A 12,970-nucleotide genomic window follows, 5' to 3' on the forward strand; every position below is an offset into this window, starting at 1 on the left:
GAGGACTGTGAATCCTCCAGCCGGTTAGGCGTCGCGTTCTGAGCATCCAAGAGTCATTGTGGATCGCCGGTGAACGAAGTCTGTGAAGGTTTGGGAGTCTACCTTGAAGACTTACCAGAGTGATTGGGAGAGGTCTGTGTGACCTTAGCTCAAGGGGAATATGGTGAGGACTGGATGTCCTGAGCTGCGTGTTCAGGACTGGGTGTCCGGGACTGTGTGTCCTCAGGTTTACATACCTAGCCGCCCTAACCAGACGTACAGTTGTCACAGCAACTGGAACTGGTCTACAAAATCATTGTCTTCAACGAGTCACTGGTTTCATCCTTCCCTTCCCTTTACTTACTATTGGTCCTTGTGAAGTCATTGTATGATTGCACTGTCTTTTATCTTCACTGAGTGACTGCGTGTTCTGTTTGGCTTCATAATATCTTCCTACCTGATCCTAACTACCTAGCTGCTATAGGTCATTGTGCTTTCACTTCATTGAATACTTGACTATGGTTTGCCTAGTGTAGTCTACCTTCCGCTGCATGGTAATAGGTCTATTTCTATCGTTTGTCTTCGAAACTTCCACGTTTTGAAGACTTTTATAAAAATCGGCTATTCACCCCCCTCTAGTCGATATAACGCTAAAATGGTCAAGTAGGTAAGTTAAGGGATCGGAAATTTAGTTTTCTCCATAAAGGTCAAGCTATGAGGGCAAAGTTGGTAGTAAATTTCAAGAGAGGCTAAAATTTCAACAAAGAGGAACAAAATACATGGCACAAAGTATAAAATGCTAACCAATTGTTGCCCTTTTCTTTTGTCCTCCCGATATGCCTCTTCTCATCTCATCCCCCACTAGGATATCAGCACACTCAGACAAACCAAGTATCTACATCACACAAATCTTGTGATTATGTTGTCAAGATAAATAACAGTAGATTGAAAAGTTACTGGTACCTTGATAATATAGTTCATTGTAAGGTTAGTTCCTTCTCCAAATGTCGTAGCCTGTAGATAACATATCTTAAGTGGTTGGGGAGATAAATGTAATTATTAAAAATTGAGAAAATCGAAGTAACCACCTTAATAAATGAGTCAAGATTTGGTTCCACTTCATTGAGCTCACCCTGCTTTCTTCTTACTGATTGTCCCATCATCTCTACGTTTAACATTCCAAATACAGGAATTGTATTGATTACTATCCATGTAGATGAAAAATAAAGGATACCTTTACCATCTACACGGGAGCTTTTTGAGTTCCACTTTATGCATTTTGTTACAAAATTAATCTCGTTCATAAGCACATAATCTTGATCTATATGTAAGACCTATAATATGAATAGCACACCATGCTTAGGACAATGACTTACCAAATTTGTTAATGGTTCCCAACATATTGGATGAGAAATCAATTGTCTCTCTGACAGTCATCTCAGCATGGTGAAGATCATACTGGCTAATGTAAGCATGCATGTGTTGAGGTGTTGAGCAATTCACTTCTTCTTCATTGTATGTGATATTTCCTTTGCGCTAGTAAGATATTTTACATCAAGAAAAATGCAATTTCCATTAGACCACGTATGTAGGTGTTTTTGGTGGTATGTACATAACCCAGCCTACCTTTAGGGATGAATCCAACTTTCCTGCCAATGCCTTCAAAAATGTTGTCTTCCCAGAACCGAGAAGAAGTGTCATCCTGGTTATGTTCATACTACAACTTTTCAGGATCTTAGGTCCGTAAATTAATAAGTCATGAACTTTCAGTTGTGGTACTATGCAAAGATGTCATTCCTTGGAACAATTTGTTTGAGGTACAAAATGTATTCTTACTTTTACGCTAGTAAAAAGTATGCATATATACCTTGATGGTCGAATTTTGCCGCATGCTTCATTTATGATTTTGATTGCTCCTTTCCTTCTAGAATACATATGAAAAAATGACACCAAATCCTACACAAATAACAATCAAAAGATTATTTGAACCACATGCACGCAGTTTCCTCACATTTGTATAGAACAGTCAATCATAGCGGGCTCGAATGCAAACGAAATTAATAACTTCATATATAGGGTATATGGAGGTACAATAGAATGCGTGGTTGGCAAAACTCTAACAACTTATTTGCTGCAAGAACATCGTTTCGCGGAAGCAACATGACACATTTGGAGACCTAATTCCACCTCCATTTCTAACGAGGATAGTCTTTCTCTAGTGGTTTGACCTATGAGCTGCAACCAATGTGAGGTTCTGCCGCCAACATGCATCAGTGTCCCATAAAACAATGAGATGGGTGTTGGGGAGGGTCACGTCCCAACCATTCATGCAACATTGAAAAATGCGCTCCTGAGTCAAGCAAGTGTGAGGTGTCTTGCCACTTCATCTAGGTGAACAGACGGTCGAGGGGGAAGCATTGTGAGGGGGTCTCTTGATATCACATCTTTATTTTAACGAACAAATGATGTTTTTTTTTCATTTTCCACTATGTGCACCCATTAGAAAATAGAATTAATAACTATATCAAACAAACATGGCATCCAATTTTAGCTACTCGGAAAGCTAACAGGGTATATTTTTAGTCTTATGATTTGTTTGACGCATGTTTTATCCACGTTTGGACCTTGCAACCAAACAACTTCCAATAAAATAAGTCCACGGAAGTGTACGAGGTCACCGCCATTTGTTTTTAATGCATGCCTAGTTCTGTCGGCCATAAGGACATTGCAAATAGGTAGTCCAAGCATGTTGCCTTGTAGGGCCGGCTAGGCTCAGACACTTTGGAGTTAAATCGGGTGCCCTATAGAGTTATGTGCTCCTTCTTCAAGAGGTGGGTTCCTAAGGAGTGAGGTTGCAGTCCTCTAAAAAACATAGATGGATAATGTGCCATGGCTTGGAATGGAAATATTGAATGACAAATAAATTAGGACAACGGGGCCAACTTGGTAGTAGCCTCAACTTTAGGGCGTGATTAATGTTGGTATGAGGTGTGGTTTCAAAATATCCAACCTAGCATAATAGTTGGTTTTAGGGTTGGATAGTTTGACGTAGATGATGACCGTGTGATGCGTGGATCTGGCACACAACTTTTTTTATGAGCCGGTGACAACGAGCAAAATCCTGAAATCATGAACTTGTTGTAGAACATGCTAGCATGTTCCTAATTTGGAAATTCATGTGCTTACTAGGCCCGTCAATGAGGGTGTGTGTGACTTGAGCGGCCACATAGGGTCCCCAAAACCATGGGCCCCCATTAGAGAGATTTTTTACAGTAAAATTGTTATCTGTTCATGGCAGTTGTGGTCTTATTTTCTTGTCACTCCGGAAACGAGAAAATGCTAGATGGGCTGGCTTAAGCTTGGAGGATAGGAAGACCAAACCATGGCAAAACTTTGAATTTTTGCTTCCAATCCGATAATGGAACCCGCTCACTTATTTTCCATCCAGTTGCGCAAATGAAACATTAAGTAGTAGGCAATGACGCTCGATCAATTTGATTGCGAAGACGAAAACAAGACAACCAACAATACAAACAACAAAGCCTTGCACGGGGAGCTATTTATTGATTTGTTGTGACCGACTTGCAACTTGACGATGAAAATCAAATTCCTCATGTTAATGTTTATGACAGTCTTGGTAATGAAGTTGTAGAGGTTGACAATCATGATGCAGAAATTGATGAAGTGGATGATGGTAACATTATCATTAAGGGGAGATGCTAATATTGCCCATGGAGGTTGTTGGTAGTACTGCCAATGAAGGTGATATTGTTAATTCCGTTGATGAAAGTAGTAGTTCTAATATTTCTGATAACATCCATAATCCTTTTCAACACGATATATTTGACCAAGAACTTGGGATGCAATTGGTACCGAATGATAGATATTTAGGTGCTAAAAGAAACTTGTTTATTGAGCATGGTCCTAGAAATAAATTGTCTAGAAGGTTTTTTACCTACCATACACTAGATTTCTATCTAATGGATAAAAGTGTGACACATGATGGCTTGTACACAAAAAAGATATTGACAAAGTAATTATTTTATGCAAATTATTAAGATAGGGGCTCATGGGAAGGTAGTTTGCAAATTGGAGCTTTAATAAAGGAGTCATCTTGGTAGTAGACTTAAAGAGCATGAAACTAGTAGAAAACATAGTCACAAATATGATTACATGGTGTGAATTGCACCTTAGGTTGCAAAAGAATAAAAAAATAAAGTTGCTAAGCGAAGAAAGGGATAATTGGAGAAAAGTTTTGTTCATGATTCTTTTAAAGGTAAAATTTCTTGCACATCATAATATTGCATTTCATGGGAGTAATAGGACTAATTCTAATGTTAGTTGAATTTGAGCCAGTTTTCAAAGAGCATGTTGACTGCATCACCAATGATAAATTTTGTGACAATTGTCTTGGTCGTTCTATCTAGAGTGAGTTAAATTTGCTCGCTGCTACAATCAGGTCTGAAATAATTGAAAAGGCAAAATAAGCAAAGTACTTATTGGTTATACTTGATTGCATTCCTGATGCAAGCCACCAAGAAAATATGTATTTGATAATTAGGAACATTGACGCATCTTCAAGTTCTTTTTACATTAAACAATCCTTCTTTGGTTTTATGGATGTGAAAGATACTCTTGGATAAGGATTATTTGTTGTCGTAAAAAGGGAAGGCTTGACCCTGATGTGGACAACGTAAGAGGACAAAATATGATAATAGGTTGATTTTGAAAGGAAAACTTCTAGGGGCACAAAAGAAACATATGTAGATAATAAAAGAGTTTAGCTTGTGGTTGTCATAGTATGACTCTATGTGATATGGCAAAGTCTTATTAAAAAGCAACATATTTTTTGGAGTTATCCAACGCATCTATACAACATTTTCTAATTCTAATACAACAAAAAAATTCATAGCTAACATAACACATGATTGACTCTCATGTCATTGCCATCGAACCATTAGGACAGTCCTGTTGATGGTGTTAAGGCCATAAGATCTCAACTACCAGAAGTAAGGGATTCCTTACTACAAGTGGATGAAAGTGATAAAGAACCATCGACAAGTACTGGAGGTCAATCGTTGGCCGAAATAATCTTTGTGGCTTTGAATTTTGAGTGTCAGTAATCACATGGTATGAAATACTATCTGCTGCTAATTTGATCAACAAATAGTTATGATCAAAGGATATGGTTATCAATATTGCACTTGAATTTGCACATGGCCTTATTTCCTTTTTCACTAGGTATAGAGTAACTGGATTTTCAAAAGCATTGGAATACTAAAAAAAATCAATGGAGATGGATATTCGTCTAGAATTCCGCACCAAACATAATATCAAAAGAAAAAAGTAGATTTGATGAGGATGTAGATGATGATCTGTGGAGGAGTCATGTAGGGTCAATTCTTGTATACATTCCGTTGATCAAGCTATCATTTCACTCACTAAGGAATTTAAACAATATAAGAGGTACGATAAACATTTGGTTTCTTGCTTACTTCAGATAGATTGTGATCCTTGGACAACAAGTTTGATGCTTGCTTGTGTTAATATTGAAGGTGCACTTACAAGCGAAGAACATACACATATTGATGTACTTTTTGGTGAGGTAATTTTCCATGAGGACCCAGTTAATAAATATATGGTTTCTGTTGATATTCTAAATATTTTGAAGAAGTACTCCTTGATCTCTTTTTATTCTAAAATTAACTCCAAATGCAGCGCACCTTAGGCCACGCCACTCTAAAAGGAGCATACATTAGATTATATCGAGGATCGGTCAAGATTGTTAGATCTTGACAATTGGAGCTTACCAATGCTCATGTATTTTGGTTAAAAGATGTCCCTAGGTGAAAGGGTGCCTCTTTGGGGAATACATGCCCCTTGGTCTTTGTGGAAAGACACGTTTCTTTCTGAAAAGATGCCTCTCCGTAAAAATACGCGCTCCTTGGTGGAATGATATCTTTTCATAGAAATACTTATTAGAAAGGAATTAAAATAAGTACATATCTTCTGTGTCAACGCGTTACAAAAACCAGCTTGTATGTTCCTTCCAAAAGATGTGACCATTGAAATTGATTTATTCATGCTAGGCAATTATTGTACCATTATAATTTGTGGTTTGGACACAATATAACTTGAAAAGGATGTCTTTGAGAATATTAGTTATGAAGAAATGATTGAAGATTTAATGTCAATATAAATATTAGAGAAATGTTGCTTTTCGGCAGAACGTGAGGTTAATTTATTGCTTTATTACCATCATTACTACTTTAGCATTACTATTTGATATATTTCATAAATATTGTACCGAATAACGCGCATTTTAAGTTATATAGTTGAGCGGGAGTATACTTTAGTTATGTTAGTTTTTCATTTAAATGAACCTTTTGACATTTAGGGACCTATTTTGATTTTCACCCCAGGGTGTGAAATTTCTGGAGATGTCCCTGGTGCTTACGCCCAACTAGTTGTGTTCATTATTAGTAATAAGCATATATATCTCTACAAGAAACTTCTAGGTGAGTATATTACTCAAAACCACCCCTTTTTTGTGCAGGATTCCTGGAAAACAAGTGTTTCTTCTAATTTTTTAAAAAGAAAAGCCTGAAAGAAAGAGATGGGAGACAGGAGGAAGCAGGGAGAAGAAGAGAACAACTAAGCAGGTGGGGCTTATACATGGTGTACACACTCGCTTCGTACATGGTCTATGCTACAACGAGCAGAGTACGAACCGCTGTTCAAGGCGGTGTGTACGCGATAGAAGCAGGTGGCTACGGAGGTTTTTTTTTCTAACATGGGTGCCAGTATAACCTACAGATTGATCCACCACTTCTTTCGACGTAGGCATAGTGTCGGTCTATATTTTTCTAGTATTGTTGATTTGTCGGTTTTGTGTTATGTCTTTTTGCCAGACTTTCGTATTTGGCTGTGTGTATCTAGTTATGCAGAGGTCGGGTGTTACTCGTAATGATCTGCATTCGCTCGATGCTACATCTTGAAGTAATAAAATCGCCCTTTATCGAAAAAGCAGGTGGGGCTTATGTCCACCTCAATATAGTGGCCACATACGATGGCATGCCACTCCTAATTTGAAGTTCCAGGGTCGTCGTATTCGTTACTAGAACGCTCTAAACCAAAGTGATTTTTGGGACCACTCATCCCAAAAGTGGTGTTTAAAAAAATTGAAATGGTGGTGGTCACCTAGAAGTGTGCTCCAAATGTAATGGCTTCAAGTATTTACTCAGGCAAAAACAATCCCCGCCCCACTCATATATTGAATTGTTTTCTCCTGTAACACTACAAATTATGAATTGTTTTAAAAAAGGTCATGTACGAACGTCAAGTACATACATATGCGTGTATTATTTGTTGTGTCTCTAGGGAAAGCAATGCATGAGAAATAACATTAAGTTCAGGTGTTGACGTCGAACTACACAAGTCCGCTTGTGCTGGAGGTGATCCACATCCTCCTCAAGCACGGCTTGGCCCAGGTTGCCACAGCTTCGTGGATCCTCGTTTTTTTTTGAAAAAGAGAATTCTGTCTCGAATTACATTATTTTTTTTATACAAGGCCATCTCATTTTCCGTATCAAACTTTGACTTATAATTTTGGTTAACAAAATATGAATTGAATGTCATCGAAAATATATCATCGGAAAGTTGTTTGAAATGTGCATAACACCTTTTATGGCATGAACTCATTTTTAGTGGTAAAGTTAATTGTTAGTTATACATACAAATATGAAGTGGCCTTGTGTAAGGAAGTGAATGGAGTAATATATAAAACAATTAAAGACGCTAAGCAAGGGCTGCTGCCGTGCATTTGAAGTGCTTTGCATGAATCCATTTCTAGCTGACATGTGTTTGATTTTTTATTTGGTTAATTATTGGATTTTTCCTTTTGTGTTTTGCTATTGATTTTTTAACGCAGTACAACGTAGATGTTCACATACACACACCCATATGAACGTGCGCATGCACACTCTACCTCAATTAATACCTTCGAGATACTGAGCCGGCGCAACATGTTGAGATTGACGAAGTCAACGCAGATGTCTTGGTAGTCGATGTTGATGCCCACATACGCACATACACACCTATGAACGCGCGCACACACACCGTAACTCCATGAGCACCTCCGAGATACTGAGCCGACACAATATCTTGAGATTGACAAAGTCACCATAGATGTCTTCGTAGCACACTTTGATGCCCACGTACACACACATACACTCACCCCTATAAACACACCCATACACACTCTACCTCTATGAGAACCTCCGAGATACCGAGCCAGCACAACATCTTGAGATTGACGAAGTCACTACAGGCGCCTTCGTAGTCGACGGTGACATCTCCTCCTACTGAACAAACATCGCCGAAAAGGCTGAAATAAATCTATGAAAATGCGAGCACTCGTGGCATAGTCTAAGACGTGAACCCTAGTGGGATGGTACCATCAGAAGGAAGCTAACCATGTGAGCTACGCTCAGTTCGCGCTACCCGTGTTTTGATGCATGTTCGTTTGGTTGGTTCACAGCTTTGACTCGGTGTCAAAAAGGAATACACTGCTTTACAACTACACCTTTTTAAAAATAGTTATCTTTATGCCAGCTTTATACTTTTAATAAATTATATTTTTTATCTCGGTCCAGATTATCGAATTCTTTCTTAGACATCAACTTCACTATATATGAAGAAAATCCCATTCTCACCTTGGCAATAGTTAGTTTTAGTTGTCAATTTTCTAATTTTATTTCTCGATGTTTCCGCCATGCAAAAGAACTAGGTATGCAAATTTGTATCTTATATAATACTACAAATAACACAATGTAATTTCTCAGACTTCAAATGTATAGATGAATTGTTTTTCAAGTGATCGGTATTCAGATAGCAATTCCAGTTCTTAAGGGTGTACCAACACATTGTTTCGATGCTCCATGCAAGTTTCTCCGGCCCTCCTTCCACATATTGACAACAAGCATTTTCACTTCAAAGATGAATCTTCTTGGATTATCAAGCAAACATACGATCAGTTCAAAAGTTCTTTCTAGCATTGTCCTATAGCTAGTTAGCTAGGCATGCATGTTTGACATTTCCAACTTTTTTTCATATGATATATTTGTCATGTGTATCCATTTGAAAGAATTGAGTATATTGATTATCATCTACCATGGAAAAGACAAAGCTTGCCTGTCCATATGAGCATTGTTGTGGCAATTTTTTTGTGTGTCCTCTTTTCTTACATGAAACAACTATCTTCCAGTACTAGCCTTGATTCATTTGCTACTAAATACCATTGTTAGCAACTAAATCAGCAAGCAGGGAAAAAAGTTCTCTTTATGTGGGTCAAAGCAAAATTCGAATTAACATAACGTTGGTTCTTTGGCAACATTTTAATATGGCGATCAAGCAAATTTAATCTTTTGCAGAAAGAACTCTTTTCAGTGTTAGATTGCCTTGGATAATGAGCTATTTCAGGTTTGGTGAGTTTAGTTATTAGTTTCTCTTCTTTTATCCCTTAGTGGTTAGAAGCAATCAGTGATATTTTTAGATGACATAAGCTCACTTTATCGTGGCACTATAATTGGAACTAACTCTACCAATAATTTCAGACTTGTGGTTAAGGTAAATTTGATGTTCTGGTTCAATAAGTCATAAACAAAACCATGGATTAATATCTTTTTGCTCAAATATTTAGAGCCATAGAGAACGTTTAAATGATAACATGAACACATTATTTTCCATGGCATATAAGGATCTGTTGTAAGCCCATGTTCACCGATTATGGTGTCATTTTTGTAAAAAAAATCATCAGAATTACCCATTAGAGTTCCAGAAAATGCCACGAGAAGGGAACCTAAAGTTGACTTTTTGACGCCTTTGCATAGGGTACCTTGAACACTTACAAGCATGCGAGCAGCTTCTCCATGGTCTGCTTCCTACTTGGAGTAGCTATTTGAAGATTTCAGAGTAAAAAAAAAGGAATGTACTATCACAACTGGAGAGTCAAAGATCCGTGTTACTAGAAGATCTCACTGTTTTAGCCTGTCAATCTTCTATTTCACATTTTCTTATGATAGCTTAACTGTAAAGAAACTATTGCACTTCACTGGATTTTCTTTTTTAATAAGCAAATTTGTCTCATCTAGCCACTGCAATGTATCCCCATAATATTTTAACCTGATATACTTTTCCACTCATCCGACATGTGTACTATGTTGTTATAGTTTTTGAGCAGCAACAACAATTGTATAAGTCAAGAGCAGTTGCACGGACGCGGTGTGCCGCCGCCCCTTTGCCCGCTAGTTGAAATCACGTTGTCTGTTAGAAACTGCATAAGCAGAGGCTAGAGAGCTAAAAGTGAAGGATGCATGAACTAGAGGTCTTGGGCTTCCACATGCATGTCGTACCTCAACAGTCAAGACATAGCAGTTCACGAAAGGTAACTAGGCAGTTCACCAAAACTAAGATCTGCTTATATACATCACAGCGATCAACTGACGAGGACTAGGAGTAGGAGCGATGCAAAGCAGCAACTGACTAGGAGCAGGGAAACAGGCTGAGAGGCGTCAGCTCGCCATGATTCTATTTATTCACCCTTACCCGGCCGCCAGCAACGCACCACTTTGAAGATCGTGTCTACAGTTTGAGGAGATGGTAGGAGGGCAACAGGCTGGTCGATCGCCGGCCAAAACGATGCGGACATACCTGTGCGGCGTTGACGGCGCAGTTGAGCAGCGTCGGCAGCTCCCGGCGGCCGATGCGGACGTGTGCCTCCACGGCGAGATCCTCGAACCGCACCTCCACCTTGGGCCCGGCGACTCCCAGACTGCATGCGATGGAAAGCACAACTGTTATTGCAAGTAAAAGACACACAGTTGCTACATATGTGAAGGAAATATAAGCAAATTACTACGAGATTTAATCCAAATAAACAGAATATAAATCATGACAACAGCAGTAGAGATTAAACTAATCATGCGAACTAGCATAGCAGATGAACATATCACATCTAGGGCACATACTAGAAACATGAATTCTACCACGATCTCGAACAGGAAGGATAGAATCACATACGGTGCAGCGGGTGCAGCACCGCCAGCGTTGATGTTGTCGCCCATGTCGTCGAGGATGAGGTTGCCGAGGTCGGGGAAGAAGTCGTCGTTCGCGAAGTCGTCGCTGCCAGCAGTCGCGCGAGTGCGCTCCCCAAAAACCTGATCGCCCCTCTCCCGTACAGGATCACGAGAGGCGGGGTTTCGGAGGCCTGCTGTCCCTTCTCGCGGTGCACGCCGGAAGGAGGGATGGAGAAGACTAGCTTGGCGGCGCAATGATCTGGAACGGTGATGAGAAACCATACGAAGCGGCGGCAAAAATATAGACAACATGCATAGCTCTGTCCTCGGCTCAATCCCGCAACCCGCGTCGCGTCGGGACAAGGCGAGGCGAGGCGAGCGAGGAGGAGGAGGAGCACGCGTGTAGGTCTCCTCTTCTCATGCTCATACAAGTGGTAGAAGAGCTCACCTTATAAAGAGGTGCAACTTTTTCTCAACTTCCAATGTGGGACTAAATTTTAGCCTCACTCCACTCATATGTGTGCACGAATGGGCCAAGAGAATTTCAGAATTTTAGTTGGGCTTTGGGCCAAAGGCCTACTAGCAAAATTCCAACAATCCCCACAAAGTCTCATTGGCACATCTCATCATTTAGTTCCAAACCATTGTTTTATATATCGGTGCTTAGTGGAGACTGTGAAGTTGAACTTCCACTTAGAAATTTATGCTACACTAGATCACAACTTGAATAGTGGACTATGCCTTGAACTACAAGTTTTCTGTGAAACTAGTTTCACACAAATTCTTGACCGATACTGGGCTGCCGCAAGGCTTCCCCGCGGGTGGAGCGTATACGTCATACTCCAGGGACTTTCATAAATTTATTAAAGAACACCCAATTCTCACAGACTGCGACGTTGACAGTCAAATTCATATAGGTGTGTTCCTCAGAAGATGTTCTGCAGGACAACATCTCTGCTTACCCGAATAAGCCACTTGGAACACATTAAGATAATTATCAACCTGCCATGCAGATCAGGAGAGTATTACATCTTTACGGAGTGGGATAATTAATATAGGGATACTCTCCTCCCAGCTGACCAACAGCTTGTCTCCCACTTCTACTTCACGGGATCTCCGATCACATAGAGTGGGTTACCACTATGGAAAACTCATGCGGTGGGTCTCAAACCCATCTCCATCGATGCATTATCTATCACATTACGTGATAGACCCTTTGTGAAGGGACCTGCCAAGTTTTTCGACGTTTGGATATAATCCAACGTAATAACTCCGGAGTTCCTCAATTTTCTGACAGATTTTAGTCTCCTCTTCACATGCCTTGAGGACTTCATATTGTCCTTAGAACTGTTTATCTTGACGATCACAGTTTGATTATCACAGTTCATCAGGATAGGGGGTATTGGTTTTTCAACCATAGGTAAGTCCATCAAGAGTTCACGAAGCCACTCTGCTTCAACAGTGGCAGTGTCTAATGCTGTGAGTTCTGCTTCCATAGTTGACCTCGTTAAGATGGTCTGCTTGCAAGACTTCCAGGAAACAGCGCCACCACCAAGTGTAAAAACATAACCACTTGTGGCCTTAATCTCATCAGCATCAGATATCCAGTTTGAGTCACTATAACCCTCCAGTACCCTTGGATACCCGGTGTAGTGAATCCCATAGCTCGCGGTGCCTTCCAAATAGCGCATAACTCTCTCAAGCACATGCCAATGATCATCTCCCGGTTTTGACACAAACCGACTCAGCTTGCTCACAGCAAAAGAGATGTCAGGCCTCGTGGCACTCGCCAAATACATAAGTGAGCCAATAATCTGAGAATACCTCAGTTGATCTCTAGCAATCCGTCGGTTCTTTCGAAGCAACACACTAGCATCATATGGAGTTGGAGAAGGCGTGCAGTCGCTGTACCCAAA

At 39.8% G+C, this 12,970-nt stretch overlaps 1 protein-coding gene across 1 annotated transcript; it reads right to left on the minus strand.

Annotated features, from left to right (window-relative positions):
- Window positions 1–778: 778 nt before the first annotated feature.
- On the minus strand, window positions 779–11,570 carry LOC123084135 (ABC transporter G family member 45-like). Its single transcript, XM_044505898.1, has 8 exons — window positions 11,503–11,570; window positions 10,690–10,810; window positions 1,847–1,935; window positions 1,606–1,681; window positions 1,356–1,515; window positions 1,068–1,183; window positions 943–993; window positions 779–874 (listed from the first exon to the last, which is right to left on the minus strand). Exons 1-8 carry the CDS (start codon window positions 11,568–11,570, stop codon window positions 779–781), a joined length of 777 nt encoding a protein of 258 aa, XP_044361833.1.
- Between the last annotated feature and the right edge of the window lie 1,400 nt (window positions 11,571–12,970).

Source organism: Triticum aestivum, chromosome 4A, assembly GCF_018294505.1.
Source record: "Triticum aestivum cultivar Chinese Spring chromosome 4A, IWGSC CS RefSeq v2.1, whole genome shotgun sequence".
Classification (NCBI taxonomy): domain Eukaryota; kingdom Viridiplantae; phylum Streptophyta; class Magnoliopsida; order Poales; family Poaceae; genus Triticum; species Triticum aestivum.